Source organism: Anopheles bellator, chromosome 2 (assembly GCF_943735745.2).
Source record: "Anopheles bellator chromosome 2, idAnoBellAS_SP24_06.2, whole genome shotgun sequence".
NCBI lineage: Eukaryota > Metazoa > Arthropoda > Insecta > Diptera > Culicidae > Anopheles > Anopheles bellator.
The window spans coordinates 83,594,008-83,613,554 of NC_071286.1; the positions used below are offsets into that span (position 1 = coordinate 83,594,008).

General features: G+C 52.4%; 1 protein-coding gene across 2 annotated transcripts in view; it reads right to left on the bottom strand.

Annotated features, from left to right (window-relative positions):
- LOC131211767 (nuclear receptor-binding protein homolog) overlaps positions 1–19,547 on the bottom strand; it is a 37,442-nt gene that overhangs the window by 9,027 nt on the left and 8,868 nt on the right. For both annotated transcript variants that reach the window (XM_058205371.1, XM_058205370.1), the window contains exon 2: positions 16,096–16,301. In XM_058205371.1, the coding sequence (XP_058061354.1) occupies positions 16,096–16,230 (135 nt within the window). In that variant the 5' untranslated portion in view covers positions 16,231–16,301. The remainder of the gene's footprint in view (positions 1–16,095; positions 16,302–19,547) is intronic.

The window sequence follows — 19,547 nt, forward strand, 5'->3', positions numbered from 1 at the left end:
AATTTTTAATTAGGTGTCATGTTTTGAAATTCATTAACACTTTTTATTGGCCGCGCGCACCTGTCCTGACCCTTTAATGGGCGGATGTTCCTCTTCGGATGTCATTCCAAGGGCCATCATCCCCCGGTGGGCTTATTATCCCCCCCGGAAACTTTGGGTTTGAGAGTGATCAATAATGCGCCATGGTGAACATTCGGAACGGCGATAAGTGAATGTTTGACTCATGAAGGACTCATCCCTTAAACGACAGTTAAATAAATTGAGTACACAAATTGGGAGCCTCAAAGAACAGTGTAACGCGGGGGGCCACCATTACTTCGATGGGCGCTGTTTGTGCCGTTACCCATCGATCCCCCGATGAACACGAGAAACCTATTTTCATTGCCCTGGCCGCGGTGGTTTGATTTATTTATCCGACAACACACGACCGTCGTCGTCGGTCACTATTTATAATGGCCCGCGCGCCTTCCCGAACTTTATTGGATCGGATTTATTGTTTCTTTCCTAGGGCCTCAGGGCGCCGCGGGTGGCGGAGACGAGGCGATAAGTCGTGTCGCGTGTGCTTGGCCGGATTTGTTTTGGTGTTTAGATATATTTTCTCCTATCTAAAATTAAACGATGGCGAACGGATCGTTGGCGTCGAATTCGGCACGTTTGGGAGCCCCCCCCTCGTGTCCGTTGCATCCGGTTGGTTCGGTTTATTTCGATGCAATCGATCAATCGATCCCCGAAGACGGAGTAGGGCCTAGTTAGGGGAGCCCAGGACATTCTGCGAAAGAAAACCGACTCGAACACCGACACTGTAAGCCTTTAAAAGGGTCGTTTTCTTTTGTTAAACGTTTAAATTTGCGGTAATGTTTGTCAAATCAAATTCAAAGTAAGTATGTTAAGTAAATCCGTTACACGATGGGACACGGACAACTTAAGGCATCACGTTCGGCGGTTGGCCTCGCGGAGTGCACACGGAATGTTGCCATCACATCGATGAAGGCTGTCAGCCAGCTTTCAAACAAACAAGATGTTCGCAAAACGTAAACCCGGGGCCCCAGAAGAACCATGGCCAATATTCCTTTTCGTTTTTTCTTCGCACGAGAATCCCGCGGGGCCAGGGACGGCCGAAAGTAACAATAACAATCATATTCACATCCGTCTTATCAGAGAACCGCAACACCACGGCGGTGGTCGGGTTTGGAAAACCTTGTTCCGGATTACCACCGGTCTCCACCGGATGACCCACGGGGCGGTGCGCCGCCGCGCCTATAAATAAACATCGTGCCATCAACAAACGTGCGGCGACAGACGGTCATCACTCACTCACGGACCGCCACCGGGACCCTTTGGCGGCGCTAACATCGGGGGCTGGGATAAAAGAAAGCGGGGGGGTCCTAAAGAAGAGGACCCCAGACATCAAATAATCCCTCTTCTGGGGCGGGGAGCGCGCGTAAAGAATTCGTAAACCACGAGTAATTAGCTTTTGTCTTTTGGCGGGCGAGCCGCGCGCACATGTCTCGGGGCGCCAGCTCGTGGGAAGATCTCAAATGACCATGAGTGGGTGGTATTTCGATCCGACTCTATGAGTGGGTGTGATGGGTTGGAAGGTGGAAAATGTGTAAACAAACCGCGAGCTCTCTTTTTCGTCCCCCCTTCGGGCACGCCGAAAACGTGTTGGGGATGCAACGCGGCTCATCGCATTGATAAGTGCCACATAGAATGGATGCAATCGATCGATCGCTGGGTGATCGCACACGGCCATTTTTGGAAGATGGAAGAAACCACTCAACGCAACGGTCCACACAAACTGGAGTGTCCCGATCGATGGGTTTCCGATGGACTATTCAACGCACTTATCAACCAGTGACCGGTGTGAAGTATGATGCTCTACATCAGCAAGGCCGGTGACCAGTTCAACCGCACACCGAAGGGCTCAGAATAGCACGAGGTCAGTCAAAGTTTTAATGAAGCGCGCGTAAAGAAGAAACGGAAGTTAGAGCGGCGGCGGTCTGGGCGGACCACCCCACAATCTGGCCTTCAACTTCAACAGAAAATGGGCAAAGGTTGGATGCGTACGCGCACCTGACCCGCGGTTCGCGGTGGGTTCGATGGGTTGCGCCTAGCCCAGGTTCCCCGGTTCTGTTTATCTCCGGCGCTATCTCGACATTGACCACGAAACGAACGCACGCAACGCATGCGGGTTTTGCTCGGGCTGGATAATTGGCTCGAAACTCGGAGTTCCTCCAAACGATCGAGAAGCAGTCGAAACGGCCCTTCGCTCTGCCCTTGGGAAAGGGTCATCGATGGGCACATCCGGCAGAAGACGATCGCGAAAGGAGCGTATCATTTGCGCAGGGCACGCTCGATAAGCGTGCGGCGCTCGCTGGCGCCAGTTGGCGGCGTATAATTAAATAGCCTGTAAATGTAACCACCACCACCATCAACCGAGGAGGGCAGCAGGGTGGCCGTCGCCGGCCGCACGATTACAAGTGTTTGGAGCGGGGTTTTCTGAAATGCGCCACAATCGAACGCGGCGCTAGAACCTTTCAACCCTCCTCGGGCCGCGTGTGCGCGTTGAGCATTTATTGTTTGATGATAGTACAGTTGGCCGCGTGCTGCGTCATTAGGCACGATGCGCACTATGGGCGCGCTGGCTCAAACCGGTGGCCACCGGCAAACGCTGGTGGTGACGCACCGAATCTGCTCGGACCTCGGTGAATAGTGTCCCGATAGTGGAGGTCACCACTCAACGCATCTGTCAAGCAGCTGTCATACGGCTCACAACTGTAAATCCCGATCGCGAAAGACTAAACTTTCGCGCGTTTGTTTTCTATTTATCTTTGCCGCGGCCCACAAACCTATTAAGACGGACACAGCCAGAGCACAGGGTGGCACTTGTGGGCAATTTATAAGAAAATTGAACTGCCGTAAATCCCGTCCAAAAGCTGACAACGACGAAGACGACGATAATTACGAGATCGTTTATCGCGCGGCGTTGTGGCGGCGCCCACCGTCCGGGTCCGGGACATTTGCGCGCCAGTAAATCACGGCCACTCGAGAGCGCGTGTGTTTGGCGAAGGTGAATCGAGGCCTTCGCTCGGTACGGCAACACGATAATCGTCGTTGGCCACTATTTGTTTAATCACAGACCAAACACAGAGACACAGATACTGGCTCTGGCCAGCTATCGAAGAGTAGTGGCCACAAGTGTTTCAATGTCGGCTCGAGTGCGCTGTCAACGTCGACGTCGAGCTGTGCTCTCTGACTGATGCCGTTGCTGGTTGCGCAACAAAAAGGATACGAACCACACGAAAGGACATGGCCGACCGGGCGATGGAGACGCCCAGTAAGTGACCACTTTAAACGGGCGTTTTGGTTCATTAACTCCGAACCGATCGATTCGGTTGTGGCTCGAGTCGTGGGGATTGTAGATTAGATTTGCTGCGGATTTATTTGTTTTGCCATCGATTAGCATCAACATAAATGAGTGATAAGACGGGCGCACAGACAATCAGAAGCTCGCCGCCAAGTGGCATGGCGATTAATGTTTTATGTAACGAAATCGTCACACATAATGTCTGTGGAATGTGTGTATACGTAATGAGGCAGAAACTGAATTCGCCATTATTCACGGTTCACCTGGGCTGGGGTTAAAGCTGAACCGTGCGCGTTCCACCATATTTCGCGGTGAGGTTTCTGCAGTTTTTTTTTTACCGCGTTTATATTGATTACCGAAGTGCATCGAGCATTTGTCACACACCTTGGCCGCCTCCCCACAAAAAAGAGGTTCCTGCCGAGCGCGCCCTTTTTGATGCAATTTAAATTGGACGTGACCGGTGGCATATTAATCACCGCCGATTTTCAACACCGACCGACCGACCGCATTCAACAGGGCAGGAAACGGGACTTCCGCACACGCATTGTGACTCATGCACAGTGCCGTTTGTTGGGTCGCAACATTACCAATGTTGCCTTTACCGGTTTGCTTGTTTAAGCTCACCGCGGTGAGACACCACATTAAAATGGTCTCCACGACGCAGCGGATTAGTGCCGGTCGGATCATTAGGCGTCGTTATATGCAAAAAAGGGTTGGCGCGTAAGATTATTAATTATTGCCACCCGAAATAGGTGGCTCCCGCTTGCGAGTGACCCTTTGTTTTTGGGTGAAACAAAGTCTAATCACACAAGCAGCCAAAGTCGAGGGTCGACACTAGACACTTGACAGTTGTACGTCGGGGCTTCGAACGAGTCAAGGGCATGTTCCTATCACAACCGGCAAGCAACCGGCCCGGGTAATAAAACATTGTTTTCGAAAGAACACTTTCGAACGGTTAAAAAGCAATTAATTTTAATTGACGCACCCTCATTAGGCGGACAAACACAGAGGTTCAGCGTCGCACTCGGGCGCTCTATTGCTTCATGGCGGCATGGGGTTGTGGTCCGAAACGTTGAGCAACGAGCGGCTTGATTCGAAAAAGATAGATGGCCACCGCCGATCCGCCATCCGTTCTAAAGCACACGTTGGCTCTGGTCCCGGGTTTTGGGGCCACAAAATCAATTAAAGGGAGGGACAGCGACGGTACACGGTTGGGCCGAATTTAGGCCAACGGAGGACGCGGTGGCCCGAAATGGGTGGTACGATCTAAATACTAACCTCTCTCTCTCTCTCTCTCTCTCTCTCTCTCTCTCTCTCTCTCTCTCTCTCTCTCTCTCTCTCTTGGTCGGTCGGTGTGAGGTTGGCCGGCCACCAGCATCAGCGTCGCTTACCGCATCAATCATTGGCGCCAATCCTTGCCCCCCGAGGGCGGGAACCCCGAGGCATCGTTTCGCGAGATAATAAGCCGTGAAACGGTTTCTTTCGTGATGTTTTTTTCTTTCCATCCCACCGCATGTCATTTATGTTCTCATTGTCATTGTGTTTGACATTCTTGGCCCAGCGCCGCCTCCGCTGAAACGGACTCTCGTCGCCATGATGATTGCAGCTCGCGAATGGGGCTGCCATTCCGTATCCGCCGAACAACGACACATTGTGTACGGGCCCCACCTAGCGGTCGGTGCTACTACTGCTGCGTAGTAGTCCGTCGAAGCGGGACCGCATCTAATACCTGCCACACGTATGCTACATTCTAGAGCGCGTCGCGGATACTGTCACGGATTTGTTTCGCTTCACATCGACCGAGAGAGGCCAAAGAACGCGGTCCAAGGTACCACACCATACGCTCTCGGTGAACGGATAGAAGAACAACAGAAGACAAGAACTCACGCATCCGTTCGCGTTACAAATGTAAGGTGTTCACAGTGGAGCGATGCTGAAGTCATTGTCGGCCGGTCAAGGATTACTAGCTCTTATAACACCGAAAGCATTCCAAATGTATATGGTATTCTCGATGACAACTCGATACAACACCGGCGGCTATGTTGGTTTAAGTGCACAATCCTGGCAGACGAAGGAACGTAGCAACCTTCGCGCTACATTAAAACAAAACGTATTTGAGACTTAAACGTAAAGCGGAGCACTTAACGCTAATTGAAAATAGCGCTTCAAAACATTTCTTTGTCCCGTCAAACGGCGGCACTTCGTGATTCTCATAAGAAGTTCGTAAGAAAAATAGTTAAGGCGACTCCTCTCTCTCCGAGGCCTCCCCGTTATCAGGTCCGTTATCATAGAAGCGTGAAGCTCGTGAACCTTTTTCTTCCTGCTCTCCACACACTTCCCGAGTGCCGGAAGCGCTTTTTGCCGGGACATTCCCGTGGGTTTTGCGCTGATACGCCAGCGACAAACACGGAGTATATCGCCAGACCGGCCACTACACGCGAGCGTGAGTATTCCGTTTTGTTTCGACGTGACGAAAATCCACCATCATCTCAAAACATAAACACAACCGACCCCCGGAAGGCCTTTATAATACACCTTTAACTTTATGTGGCCCCCATCATTTTGTGGATTGCACCCGCGGGGCGCTACCGGGTGGCGGTGCGTAATCAACGCGGGAAGACACCAACAAACACGGCTCAGCATGTGTGTTCCCTCCGTTTTTATCGCTTGGAAGGTTAACAAAACAAAACCGTCTTGAAAAGGTCCCCGATCCGCGGAGTGTACGAAGGGATTAGGAGCGAACAAATAAAAACGCTACAACACAGAGCAGAATCTAGCTAACTGGAAACCCGATCGCGATCGCCAGCGAGCCTCCCCGAATGGAGGATGCTCCGGAAGATCGTTCTCCATTTCGCAGTTTGGAATCCGGTGCCAGGCCGGGCCGGTACAAAAAGAAAACAACGAACGGAATGTTTGCCCAGATTGGCCCGGAATGGCACCGACTCGTATCCTCCCCCGCCTAGAACTCCAAACGGTCACGTTTCGTGCGGACCGGAATTGCAATTGGAAGTCGGCCGGTTGTGACGCATCGTTTAGATAAATGGCCGTCCGTGGTGGTCGGATCTTATGAATGGAACCCGAACGAACGGGTGGGAGATCGTTTTACTGTTACTTTCCACCGCGAAGGCCGCCGAAACCACTGAAACAAACAAGCATTTTCGCATAAAATACTTTGCGCAAATATAAATAAATCGCCATCGTTTAACGACGCGTGAGCGCCGGGGCCAGGGATGTTGGCGGCGACACGCGGCTATGTGACCAAAAGCTGAAGCTGTAAAAATGGAACACATCAAAACGCGGTGGATTTTGTTTTAGTTTCGGTTTGGGGTGCTACATCGCAACACTCGTTTCGTGAAGTTGCCTCCAGTTGGTTCCAACTTTATGGGAATCCATACGTCCATTCGCCCAATATGCTGTCACGTTCCACATTTGGACTTTTCGTTCGCGGAGAACATGAGCACTTTAATACGCCAAAAATTAACATATCTTAATCTGCGACGCACCGTGCGATCCTGCACCATCCACTCCATCGATCATTCGGAGGACCATTAAAGTTGACTTATCGAAATGTTATTTTAAATTGAACCCAATATGATGAATAAATCAATGCTCTACCTCTGTGCCACTCTGAACCAATGCTTCGTGGAATGCAAGATCGCAATAAATGAAAATCGGGAGGGTTTGTTGATTCCGAGAATTTTAGTGTTCCCAGAAACTCAACTAGGTTTCAACCCCAAACAGTGCATCTCGACCTTACCGATTGCGTCCGCCAAGGATTTTGGTCTACTTTCACCGTTCGCCTCTGTCTTGCTTTACGATCGTTGCACGAGACAATAATGGGTTTATTGTAAGAAAATGGCCTCCCACCTTCTAACCATCGCGCAAGCTCTCCTGACCCTTCCTTCTGCGCGTTCCGGGGGGGCTGCACACGCGCCACAAATCAGGTTTGATGCACAGCTGCCGTCGGATGTCTTCATCAGTCGCGGGCTGATATTTACCGCAACAACACGTCGTGAGAGGTGGAAAACTCACGTCCACGGCCGCTCGGCGCTCAGAACAGAACGAACGAAACGCAAAAAAATAACATGTGCCATTTTTCTCGAGTCCCACATTGCGCCAGACCGTCACATGTCACGCTGCATTGCGCTGCTGATAAAAATCGCATCCCCGAGGCTCGGGGGCACCACAAAAAAAACCGGCACAGGTCCAGAGAGCGCAAGCGAGAAAAACTTGTTAATTTCCTCACGATTTGCGCCATGCTCCTGTGGCCAAGGTCACCTGCTGCCTGGTGGCGTAAGGCACTTCGCACACGGACGCGACATCCTATTCCGTGCAGAGGCCGGCCACGAAAGTAAAGCAGAGTGCAGACAGAGAAGCAGCTTCCACAGTTTGATGCATTTTGCAGTGGCGCTGTCCACCGAGGCCCTTGGGAATCCACTGGCCGCTCCACTCGGTCGAGATTTAGGTATTATTATTGTGACACCTGAGACTTGCGCTGGCATCGAGCGATCAGTTAGCGACCCCCCAGTACAAATGTGTCATAAACGGCGTCTCGCAAATAATGATAATTAGCACGACGTCACACAACGTCGGGAGAAGAAAATTATCTCCACTTGTGGGATGTCCCTTTGGTGTCCTTTGTTCGGAGCTACATCTTGTGCGGTTGAGAACCGTGGTTTTCTTTACCGTTTCGTGGATTCCAAGAAGTATAACGGCATCAATGGCAACGTCGTTCGCCACCACACATTCGTACAAAAGTTGTAAAATTGTGACGCTAATTTATGCACATAGCGGCTCTGTCATACTACGTCCATTTTACGACCACCGGTCCCCGCTCGGGTCGGTTCCTTGGGTAGGAACCCCGAGCCCCGAGTGTACCATAAATCAGCCAGCCGCTCTAAAGGGTGCCCAAAAGCCGAGAGAACCGTTACGGAGTCCGCTAAGAACTGGCTTGTGTCGCGGTTTTGGAATTTGTGTGGCAGAGAGCAGAGCATAACTTCCAATCAAATCAAATCCACAAACAGGCCGCGTGAGGTCGATGGTCCGCTCTGCGAGCTAAATGGGACGTCGTCCGTGTGCGGATTCGAAGGTAAAATGACCGGAGCCCGTTTCGCGGGCTCTTCGGATACGATCGCAGCAACCACACAGATCTTCCCTCCACACGGAGGTCAATGACGGACGGAGCGGGCCACAGCGAGAGATGTAGGCCTCGATCGCCTTGAGTTCGCGGCCACCACGACACGTAACCGGTAGTAGCGGTAATATTCGGATTCGGAACCAGTTTCTGACTAGGCGCAAGCACCCGACACCGACCGACCGCTGCGCTGCGCTATGCAGATCCTTGAGATCGATCGCCCCATCCGAGGCGTGTGAGTTCATGACCGAAGCGGGCGCTTACGGAAGTCGCTGGTGGCAGTGTGCTAAGCACCCGATCTCCGATCGATCTGCAGAACAATCGGAGACGGATGGCTGTATTTGATTTGGTAGCGTGTCCTTCCCTTCAAGCTGGCCAGAAAGAAACCACTCCGTACGCACCATGTACGGACACACGACGTCCGAAGGGGTTCTGTCGCCGAAGGATCGCGCACTGATCGATCTCCGTGGCCTTCCAGTGCGAGTCTATTCATACATCATTCTCCGTCTTGAGCCACAACTAGGCAGACTGGAATGTCCCCTGGATTGGGGCACAACAGGTTATTGGCAGTGTGTGGGGGTCGCAGACCAGCGTGGGTTCGTGTCCCGGCTACAAGATTGATCTGCAGTCGATGGGACAGCAATGTGCATATATTAACACGCTCCGGGACACGGCCTACATAACTTTCGACCGTCGAGTACGTCGAAGCAAAAGCGAAACTTTCTGCGGTCCGTGGACACGCGACGACTCCTCCCCGGAGGTGCAGCGCGCCCAGAAACCGTGCACTGGAGCATCGCGGTCACAGAGTGCCAGAGAGCCGGGCCGAGGGAAAATGAAGCTGGAAATTGATAAGCCTTACACAGGGGGCAGCGAAAATCAAATTTATTGCCCACCATCAACCGACCGGTCGTGGGTAGGCGCACGCGGCGTGTTAATTTAGAGCGGTGAAGAGAGCGCTGAAAATAGTTATTAAAATCGACCATCAATTGCACGCTCGTAAACTGAAATCGGGCGCCTTTTAATGCTGCACCACCCCCCTCGGACCTTGATAGGCTTATAATAAAGAGAGCGCGCCGCGCAACTCACTTTTCCTTTATTTACCAACCCGATTGAAGGTGGTATAAATTATGCTCCGGCGATGGCCCCCCCATATATATAGCAGGGTGGTGTGAAATTTGATGTCGGTCGTCCCAATTGGTGGAACACAAACACACTCTTAAGCTGCAGGTTTTATAGCAATGAAAGCCTACCATTCCGGACCGGTGAAATGGTGCCCTTCGGAGTGTCATCTTCTAACCAAAGGTCTCGCACCTACTCCGGCCAGACACGCCGGAGATTTGAGCGGCCAGCGGCTATGGATAAGCGAATCGAACACCGCGGGAGAAAGGTCAGCATTATGCCAATGTTTATCAGAGCTAGGCGTAGGATTTACGAGTCACAGCCCGACTCGCTCGTGCATCATCTCGCCTATGGACGGTGGCCAGGTGCACGACACGAGCGTTGGCAACAGCCACACGAGTCCTATAGCTGTATGCTTTCCTACGCCTTTTCTGCTTCTTGTCCGGACCTGCGTCCAATGGCGTCAATGTAAGGGGATATGATCAGATTAACACCACCCTTTGACAATTATTACGGAAAATCTCTGGCCGATCGATAACCGGGGAAACCGCCACAGTCTTACAGGAACGTGACAAACCAAAGACCGATGGCGATAGTCGATGGCTGAAACAATAGTGCCCCCGGAGTGCTCTCCTCCAACCATCGAGGCCATCGATTGTGACACGGCCAGCGTAGGAGTGTTACATCGGGGAAGTTTATATTTATCACTGGCCACCGCCACCAACATGCTAATCAGCAGTTTAGCCGATACGAGCCGAGCATTGTCCGGTGTGAGTGGGTTCGAGGTCGAATGGCGTCAGCTGAGTGGTTGACAGGATAATGGAAGGCACATCATTGTCCGTTGCTCGATACCTCGTCAGTTAATCTACGGGACTTACCCAGAGGCGGACAGATCCTGCTGCCCGAGAGATCTTTTCCTATCCCCAACAAAACAGGATCCAATTTTCGCGATAAGGTCCTCTTTTCGAGTAGCATAAGCTCACCGACGCGTCCGGTCTGTGGACGGTATCGACGTCGGAGCAAAACACAGTCCAATATCAAATAGCATCAAATGGTTTCCCCTCCGGGTCCTTCCGCGTATCGTTTCGGGCCGCTCATTTGCTGCCAGACACATTAAAGGGCCTCCCCGTCGTAGACACTTTTTACGACTGTCCGCCCTCCACCGATCGGCCTAACGCCCCACTGCTTAAGCATATCGATTTTTGGCTCCCGATCCGACCGAAAATCGTTGGCCGCCATTGGATGAGCACATTTCGGAATATCCGAAAAATAGTCTACAACACATTCGGCGGCCCATAAGACGAACCACGCGCGGGGCACTACAAGGGCCTCCTTTAGGTGTCGGCCCCAGGCCGGTGTGTTATTTGGGCCCGTCTGTTGTTTGTTGGCCACCGTCCAAATCGGTAATCGACGCCGAATGATGCGGCGGCCAGCGATGCGCGCTTGTCGTAAAAAGGGAGCGCCACCGATTGCCGAGCATCTTCAAGGGGGATGCAGCATAAAATGGGGACAACTAAATTGCTTTGCACCAGGGGTGCGATTTTTGGGGAAGGCGACGACACCCGAACGAGGGCCTCGGTATCATAAAAAGAGCGATCCACATTCCAGAAGGCCGCGCCGCGTCGTCAGCCAGCAGTAGCGAGAGCCTAATTGGCCAGGCACAGACGATGCCGAATTCGACGTCGGCGAGTTGACACTGAGTGACTGAGGATGGAGGATGGAATCAGAAAGCTATCGCCGGAGACAGGCTGGAGCCAGACGCCGGCGGACACTAAAAAACACACGTCGTCTCCGGGGTTTGCGTGGCAGAAAGGAAAAGTTTACCGCAGACCTATCTCAGTGCGAAAGGAGTTGGAAAAGGGTACTTTTCTGTGGCCGGCAGCGGACTTCGTGGTGTTTTAATGTTTGAAGTACACGGTGTGTTCGATAAGCCATAATTATTAGATAGTAATCTAATTTGAAAGGTAAGATTTTCCTATTTCAAACGAATGAAATTTAGTGAAAATCGCATTTATATGTCAGCAAGTTTAGTACTCGTATTCCCAAAAGATCCTTTCATGACCCATAATTTGGGCTTAGAAAACAGATCAGGCGAATGCGGAGGGTTGTTTTCGTTTTTAGCGGTTACACGAGCGTCCTTTTGCTCGTCCATTGTTTTTTGCGGATGACTACAAACTTTTCTTTTCCCCAAATCGTTACGTAAAATTTCCTAAATAGTGTCTTTACTTGTACTACACTCTTCAGCCAACATCGTTACAGATTCCATCTACATCACGAGCTTCTACCATCAATTCTGAAAGAAATTCGGACACCGTACCTTTCATCGTCTTCCATACGTTTGAAAGAGGAAGAACGTATCGTTCCCAAAGCCGATGTGAACGAGCGATTAGGAAGTAAGACACGCAACTTCAGGCCTGTGATGTAACGGGTCAATCGAGAAGAAGTTCGGCGATCCACCGTCCGCCGTGACCTGCTCACATTTCCCGCGGAGTTGCTTCTTTTTGCGTACATCCTGACGCCGATGCCTCAAGCAGAGTGCAGCTGGACCCGGCGCGAAGGTTACCGTGCAAAGTGAACGAGGAACATGAAACAAACATCCCATCGCCATCGAACCGTGCCTGTCGAAGCGGAAAGCAATTCCCTGCCCTTGACTTGCCGTTGGCCACACACGCGCGCACCCCACACACGAGACGACCCTGTGGGGGGACCCCGCCCCACCCCATCCTGCGACGCGCCAAAAGCCGCGGATTCGCGGAGGTTTTGGGCTATTTTTAAAGCGACAAACGGAAAAGGCGCCCCTCTCTCTGGTGGTGCATATACGTGCTAGTGGCGCGCGGCACTGTGTGTGCTAAATATGGTCCGTACCAGGACGTTCCCAGACTCTAGCCGTCGAGTGACAATGTTCGCCAAAGTCAACCGCACACCGCGTGACGGGCGAGATAGGAGTTTGACAGCGCGCGTCAAGTCGCCGGTCGCGTAGCAGATCCCATTTTCCAATCCCGTTCAGAATCGCCGCACCCGGACAACGGATCGAGGGAGGTAATTCCATGACCGGTCCCCCTTAAAAAACTTCAGATATCTTAATCCAATCCATTGTGCATCGGAGGCGAAGCGTCGTCGCTAATTCTTCCGCCACAAAACACGGCCCCAAAGGCCGGAGCATAACGTCGTCGGAGCACCCACACGTGCGTTGCAAGGCATCTCGACGGCGGCGCTGGTCCCGCAGACAACCACGTCACGGGGGATGGTTTCGCACTATTTTTAGAAAGGTCTGGTTAGCGCACGACATGCTGCCACGCAGACCCTCTGCAGCAGACTCTGGGCGCGTCTCAAGAAAGCGAACCCGAGGGCCTGAGCCGCGGGCGGGTGGTTTCATGCAAAATTTACGCCCCACCCGGCGATTAGGTGGATTGGGGGGTGTGCGCCATCAGCGACACCCCATCATTCGCACCTTTCCGGAAAGCCTGTTGTCGCCACCGGCGGGCGCGCGGCGGAACCGTTGCGAATTTTGATGTCTCCTGTCACACTACTTTGGGAGTTGGGTGGTTGAAATAGTCCAAATTTTACGGCCATCCTCATTATTGGGCAATTAAGACACGCTTCTGCCCGCTTCACCGCGCCACGCAGGCTGCCGAGTTCGGGACCCGGGATATTTATGACCGGCCGAACCCTGCGACACTGCGAGTTCCCGAGTTCTCGCTGTGGTGCTACAAAGTAAGGTGCTAGAGTAGGGCGGCTCAGGCGGCCGATGACGGAAACCGTACATCGACCTCAACATCGCCTTCCGTGGCACACAGGCCTCAGAGCAGAGAGACACTCTAAAGATGACGGGCCTGGCGGTTCCGCCAGACGGTGCTCCTTTCTCAAGTGCGCGGCATGCAGATTCAAACGTCTCGCCGGAATCCCACATGAGGTGGATTTGCTTGGCGCCCGGCGTCAATAATAGACACACCCTCCAGCTATGGGCTATTGGTGCTATTGGTGCCACCCTGCGCATTCTTACGCCTACGGGCCTCTGCTTTGAAGCCGATTTGAAGACCGAAGACCGACAACCATGTGCGAACAGACCAGGGATCAGGCCAGGAAACAGGAAAAACCAGACCAAGCGAAAATGGCCGTCGATTATGGCGAATCCTGACTAGGCGCACGGCGAGGCGATCGTTTCGCTTAATGAGCTCGGGAGAGATGGAACTGGACTTCGGGAAGCGGCCCCATTACGCCAATCGTACCCCAACCCCGCTCGCCCTCCCTCATGTGCGCCCTCTAAATGTCGACGAGACGAGCGCAATAAAGATTTTATTTACGACCATCCGGTAAAAGTCCTGCCCATCGCGGGCGCCCGCGACACGATAGTTTTCCGGTTGCCATGGCGCCTGCAAAGTTGACATTATTGTGTAACGAGAAAATCAAATAATGTTCCAATCATAACAGGCGCAGAGTCTGTCTACTGTCGGGCCAGGGATTCGTTGCTTTGGTAGGTTTAAGGACTTACGAATGGAACAAAGTAGCACATCGAAATTGAATACATCCAAGCAAACAGCGTCGGGACGGCGGTGGCGGCTGTCGTTTCGCTTCGTGCCGTTTTTGCTCTCCGCAAGTGGAAACACATATCTTCTCCATAAACAACGTTCTCAGTGTGGATCAAGAATCGGCCCCGGCTGAAAGACCATTTACGTACGAGTGCGCTGCGAGTCGTGCTGATGCTGAGGACTGGCAAAAGACTTTACGGCTTGACACCTTCGATCTCCTCGGGGATGTGGTGCTGCTTGCTGTGTGCCTTGGAAGCGACTTGAAAACGTCGAGCGATGAAGGATTTGCAGGGTGCGAACAAAAATTGAACCCAAGGCTCCGGGAGATCGAAGTCCCACGCTCTTCTGAACCGACTGGAGTGCTTTACTTTCTAGCGTACTGTTTGCCATCTTCTCGTTGCAGATAACATCGCTCTCGCGGCATCGGACATTCATTGGCAATGGCCGATGCAAGGAAAAAATGATTCCGTCTCTGATATCTGTTTGCACCAATTGCGGAGGAACTGGACACACAGCGCACAGCACCGCACACGACAACCCAAGGTGGACCACCCCATCTCCTTTCACGAGTTTAATCATCCGACGTACTCCGGTTTCCAGAAATGGCCACCTCGGGGCGATGCATACACAGCCCGGAAGCAGTTCTTTCACCTCGTCGTCGTTCGTGAGCTCATCGCTCGCAGTCCCTCGTCTGTCCCGGCTCCACCGACGACCGTGGAGGATGTGACAATTAATGCTTTAATTTATGGTTTAATTGGCACTGCGTTCGCTGTGTCGGGTCCACCATCACGTTACAACCCGCGACAGCAGTCGCGCAGATCGCGGAAATATTTCGGACATGAGTCATACGCGGAGTCGTACCCGGTCCTCCAAACATCTGGGGTGGTATGCAAAATATGAAGGCCCAAAAAAAACGCCCCGAGGGACATGAAAATCATATGGAGCTCGGGAACTGGGAGTATTGCAATGGTTCTCCGAATCTTGCGCTAAACTGGGCGTGACTGCACGGCGGAAGCGGAAATACGTCGAATAGTTCCGAGTTAATAAATCACAGAAGAGCGACCGACCTGCTGCAATCCGCCCATGACGGGAGATGACCATGGCGGTGGACATGATGTGGGCGAGCTGAACAAAGGTACACATCGGAGGGACAGTCGGAGAGATCAAGTGGATAAATAGAATGATTGACTGTTGGCCGGAGTCAAATAAAATGGCCGCGGGTGTGGTTCCTGCTCCATGGAGAATTGTTGAAAAATGGCTCACATAGTCAAACGGAATGGCGGCCCTAGAAATTCAATTCCCGTGCGATATTCTAATCCAAATGTAATCTTCTACTTGCTCCCCAGCTCAAGGTCTACCGGTGTTTGCTTGTGCTAGTGTAATGGATGACTGGCCAGTTTCGCACCACCACCCGACACCAATCCCAGATTAGTGTATCTGCCATTTTCGCACTCCGACAGGAGCTCTATGCGGAGATTCTGACCAGATTGGTACGAAGTTCACCTCCGTGAGTGAGCGACCAATGCGACCGTGGAGGCCCCTCTGGCTCCGTGTTAGTTCTTTCTCCACTTCCACAAGTGCCCGAGACGCCATCGCCGGGCGACGACGACGCTGTTATCGGTAAAGGTCAAATTAATTTCGCGAAAATCGTCGTCCACTCGACTGGGATGATCATCATTGGACCCGCGCGCGCCGCACACAGCTACTACTAGTTAGTGTCCTACATCGAATCCCTCGAGAGCAGTCCGTTGCAAACATAACAGATTAGAGCACAACTTTATCCCACGGGTCGACGGACGACCGGACGAAAAACTTCTCCCAACTCCAGGGGGCGGTCACACCCGGATGGTTAAATAATGAAATTTTCACGTATAAATTGCCACACAAAACGACGACCCTGCGTGAGGATCACACGCCCACACCGGGAACGGAACATTGCCACTTACCTCCTCTTTGCGTTTCAGCCATCTTCCGCAGGGACTTTCCTCTAGAATTTCACTTTCATCCTCCGAATCCTCACCGCTCTCTCTAGGGGACCTGTTGTGCTCGGTTTCGTTGTTACTGGAACGACTACCCGGCATGGCAGAACAGACGCAACTTGGGGAAAAATATTCGGTCGACCTCCGGGTGTCGAGGATATTTTAATTAGTACCTGCGGCGAGAGAGAGAGAGAAACATTTAACCAATTAGAAGAGGTCTGGCCCTGTTTGATCGAAGCTCGGCGTAGCTTGGACGAATGATCTAGATCCGAAACTTTAAATTTATGGGCCCCCGGAGGGGCAACGGCAGCTAGTTCTCGCGGGGGGGATGCGAGGTCAAAATAATAATAGCTTGGCGGACGTGAACTTGAACTTTATCAATTTCGGACCACCGACCATATTCTAGTCACCGTGGTTCCGTCGTGTCATTCCGACGACGCTGGTTGTTATTCCGGTTGCCCCGGTAATGTAGTAATGGCCGGGCGCGGTCTGTTGGGCTGAGCCACATACACGCCACACTGGAACTGTTTCCAGGTTTGTAGAGCACACACCTGGGGCCTGGCTTATCGATCTGCGTACCGACAGGACCCCGGGGGGTGAAGTACAAGGAACTGACCCTCTTACTTTGTGGTCCTCATCTAATACGTGTTGTGTGCGTGGAATTGTTTATTGACCCAAATCCGCGGTGTTTATGGTGGATACCTAGCGCCATGTCAATCGTGTCCACGAGACCCGTCCCTGAGTGCGGGCTCCTGAGTCATGAAGATCTCGAGCACGTGTGCCGGGGCCGATTATCGGTTTACAACATTCCAATCCAACACAGCGTCGTAAGGGGTTGTAAGTCTCCGTTCAGTACGCAACTTGACCACGGGGCGACGACAGTCCGTTCCTCCCATCAGTTCGTTTGGACTTTAATCGTTTTACGATGAAAGCCGAGAACAGAAAAATGAGGCATCTATGTCGCGGCGGCCTGCGGTTTCACGTTTCAAAGCAAACGCAACGCAAGTAGCGCATGTCAGAAGACGGGGCCCGCCCCACCGTTCACATTAAACGTGATTTATTAGAGGTCATAGAAATATCAAATGAGTTGCTGGGGCCATCTCCCAAGCCAGAGCCAGAGTGCAGCATCATCATCGCCGAGAGGTTAACTGTCGGTCGGTCGGTCATTGGAAGACGATCTTTCCGCGGGGCACCCGGAACAGATACTATCGCCAGACAGACCGACTCTCGATTGACAAGTCTGGGCCCGAGGGCCCGGTGTCTGGCCCGTGTCGGATCGGTTAATGGACTCCGCGTTGCGTCTTGGTCGCAGAAAGTACATTCCAACCCGGGACACAACACGGGCACTGGTGGGGGATCTTGTTCTGACTCTTACACTAAATTTACTTTCGTCCGAATCCATCCCCAAGGGCTGTTGCTCATCAGACGTGGATTTCCAAGATGTAAGCAGTAGATACTTGGGTCGAATGAGTCACCAGCAGCTAGCTAGCTAGGTTGGGTAAACTTTTTTCTGTGACACGGACGCTGAGTCACAGAGGCACGGTTCGATCTGCCCGAGGTTGTGAATGGTGGCCGAAGCAAGTTAACGCGCGTTACAACGCCATTCACGGCGGCACGCCCTTGCGGACGAACACGTTCTCAACTACGCCGCTTCATGAACGATGGAGACGATTTGTTTTATTCATAAATTCTTGGTTTACTTTTTCAATGTATCATTTCAGCATCAGAATCAACAAACACACCAGTTCTCCAAACTCGTCGCCACTCGTCCATGACCAAAGTCCAGTCAGCCCGGCTGTCAAACGGTGGCTCTACCCAATTAGAGAACTGGTTCCGGGGATGCGTCATTCAGCGGGGCACCGATTCGATCGGTTAACCTACCGATCTTGACCCGGGGCCGGGCTGCTGCAGATGAGCAGCATACATATGGCTACGAGCAATCCCGCTCTCTCTCTCTCTGTATGATAAACCATTTTTACGACCACAACATAGGAGCGCAGCACGCTGGCCTCTCTCTGGCGGTCAGAGTTTGACGTGCGTCACGCCAGCGTGGCCGGAAGCAATAAAAATCTAAATGTACAACACCCCCCCCACGGGTGAAACCCTTTAAACCTCTAAAGACACACACGGAGGACTACTACCCGGCCGGACGGGTGGTCATAAATTTGGAAAGTCTCTCCTCTCTATCATGCTCTGACCACAGCACGTTTGCACTCTTAGCTTTTCCACCATCGCTTCCCGGAAATCGAAAGTAGCGGAACTGCATGGTGAGTTTTTCAGCGCAGAAAACCCACCAAAAAAATGGGACCGTGAAAAAGTGCATTCGGGAAAGGGCACCCGCCCGGACTTTCCAAAGCGAAAGTGTCAGAAAATAATTTCGGGGTCCAGCTGCTGGAAAAGTTGGGACCCATTTTGCAATACCGGGCCGCCGCCGAATTGGACGATTTCGCAACTCGCGCGGTTCGATTAGATCCGCGATTCGTTGGATAATCTCGCCAGTGTCCAGCCGGTAGATAAATCTTTGGTTTATCGTTTAACATCCAATTAGCAGCGCCGGAAGGGGGGGAAAAAAACCCACAGACGAAACATAATGGTGTGCCTCAGACACAAAACGCGAAGGAGAAAGCCGCCGATCTTCGGCCACGGGGAAAAGTGCAATCTGCGGATCTGCGGCTTTCTATAGCACCACACGCAACGATGGCGGGCGCGCGTGTGCTAAGCCATCCGTTATGGATGTATTTTTGGCACGCTAAACGGTTTCTTCGCCAAACCCCCATCACAGGAAAAGGGCACAACACGCAGGGACTATTTCTGGGGCCGCGGCTAATTGATAAAATATGACAGCTTAATTGTGATTAAGCAGTCGGTCAACATAACCACCACAGACCCACACGGCCAGGAACGCCCTCGACCCCGGCGGCGGCTTAGCGGCCATCTCATCAATATTTCCGGACAGCGAGCGAACGTCAGCAGCGCGGCCGGCCGATGATATCCGGCCGTGGTCCGGGGGCGTGATTTGAGTTGTTGCGCAGCATATGGCCGGGGGCGAGAGGATTTACTTTTTTCTCCCCTTATTTATGCCACACTTGTTACTCGCACTCCGCCCCGCTCCCGCTCCGGTTGAACCCGGCCCGGTTGAAGGCCATCAAATATTTCGATCAGACTCGCGTTATGATGCGCTCTGGTGAGGATGATTAAATGGAGCCAAAACACATGTCAGGGCGAGAGGGCCTCACTAAGCCGTGGCGGGTGCTAAGCAGCTCTAAGCTGCCGTGACCCAACAACACGATGTTCGGACGCGCTCATGATGTACTTGCTGTTGGCCATCGGTCAATCAAGACCGGTGTGCGCTTTGTGCGTGAATTAATAAACCGGAATTAATGGGGTGTCGCGCGGTATAACGCCACATTAATTCCCAT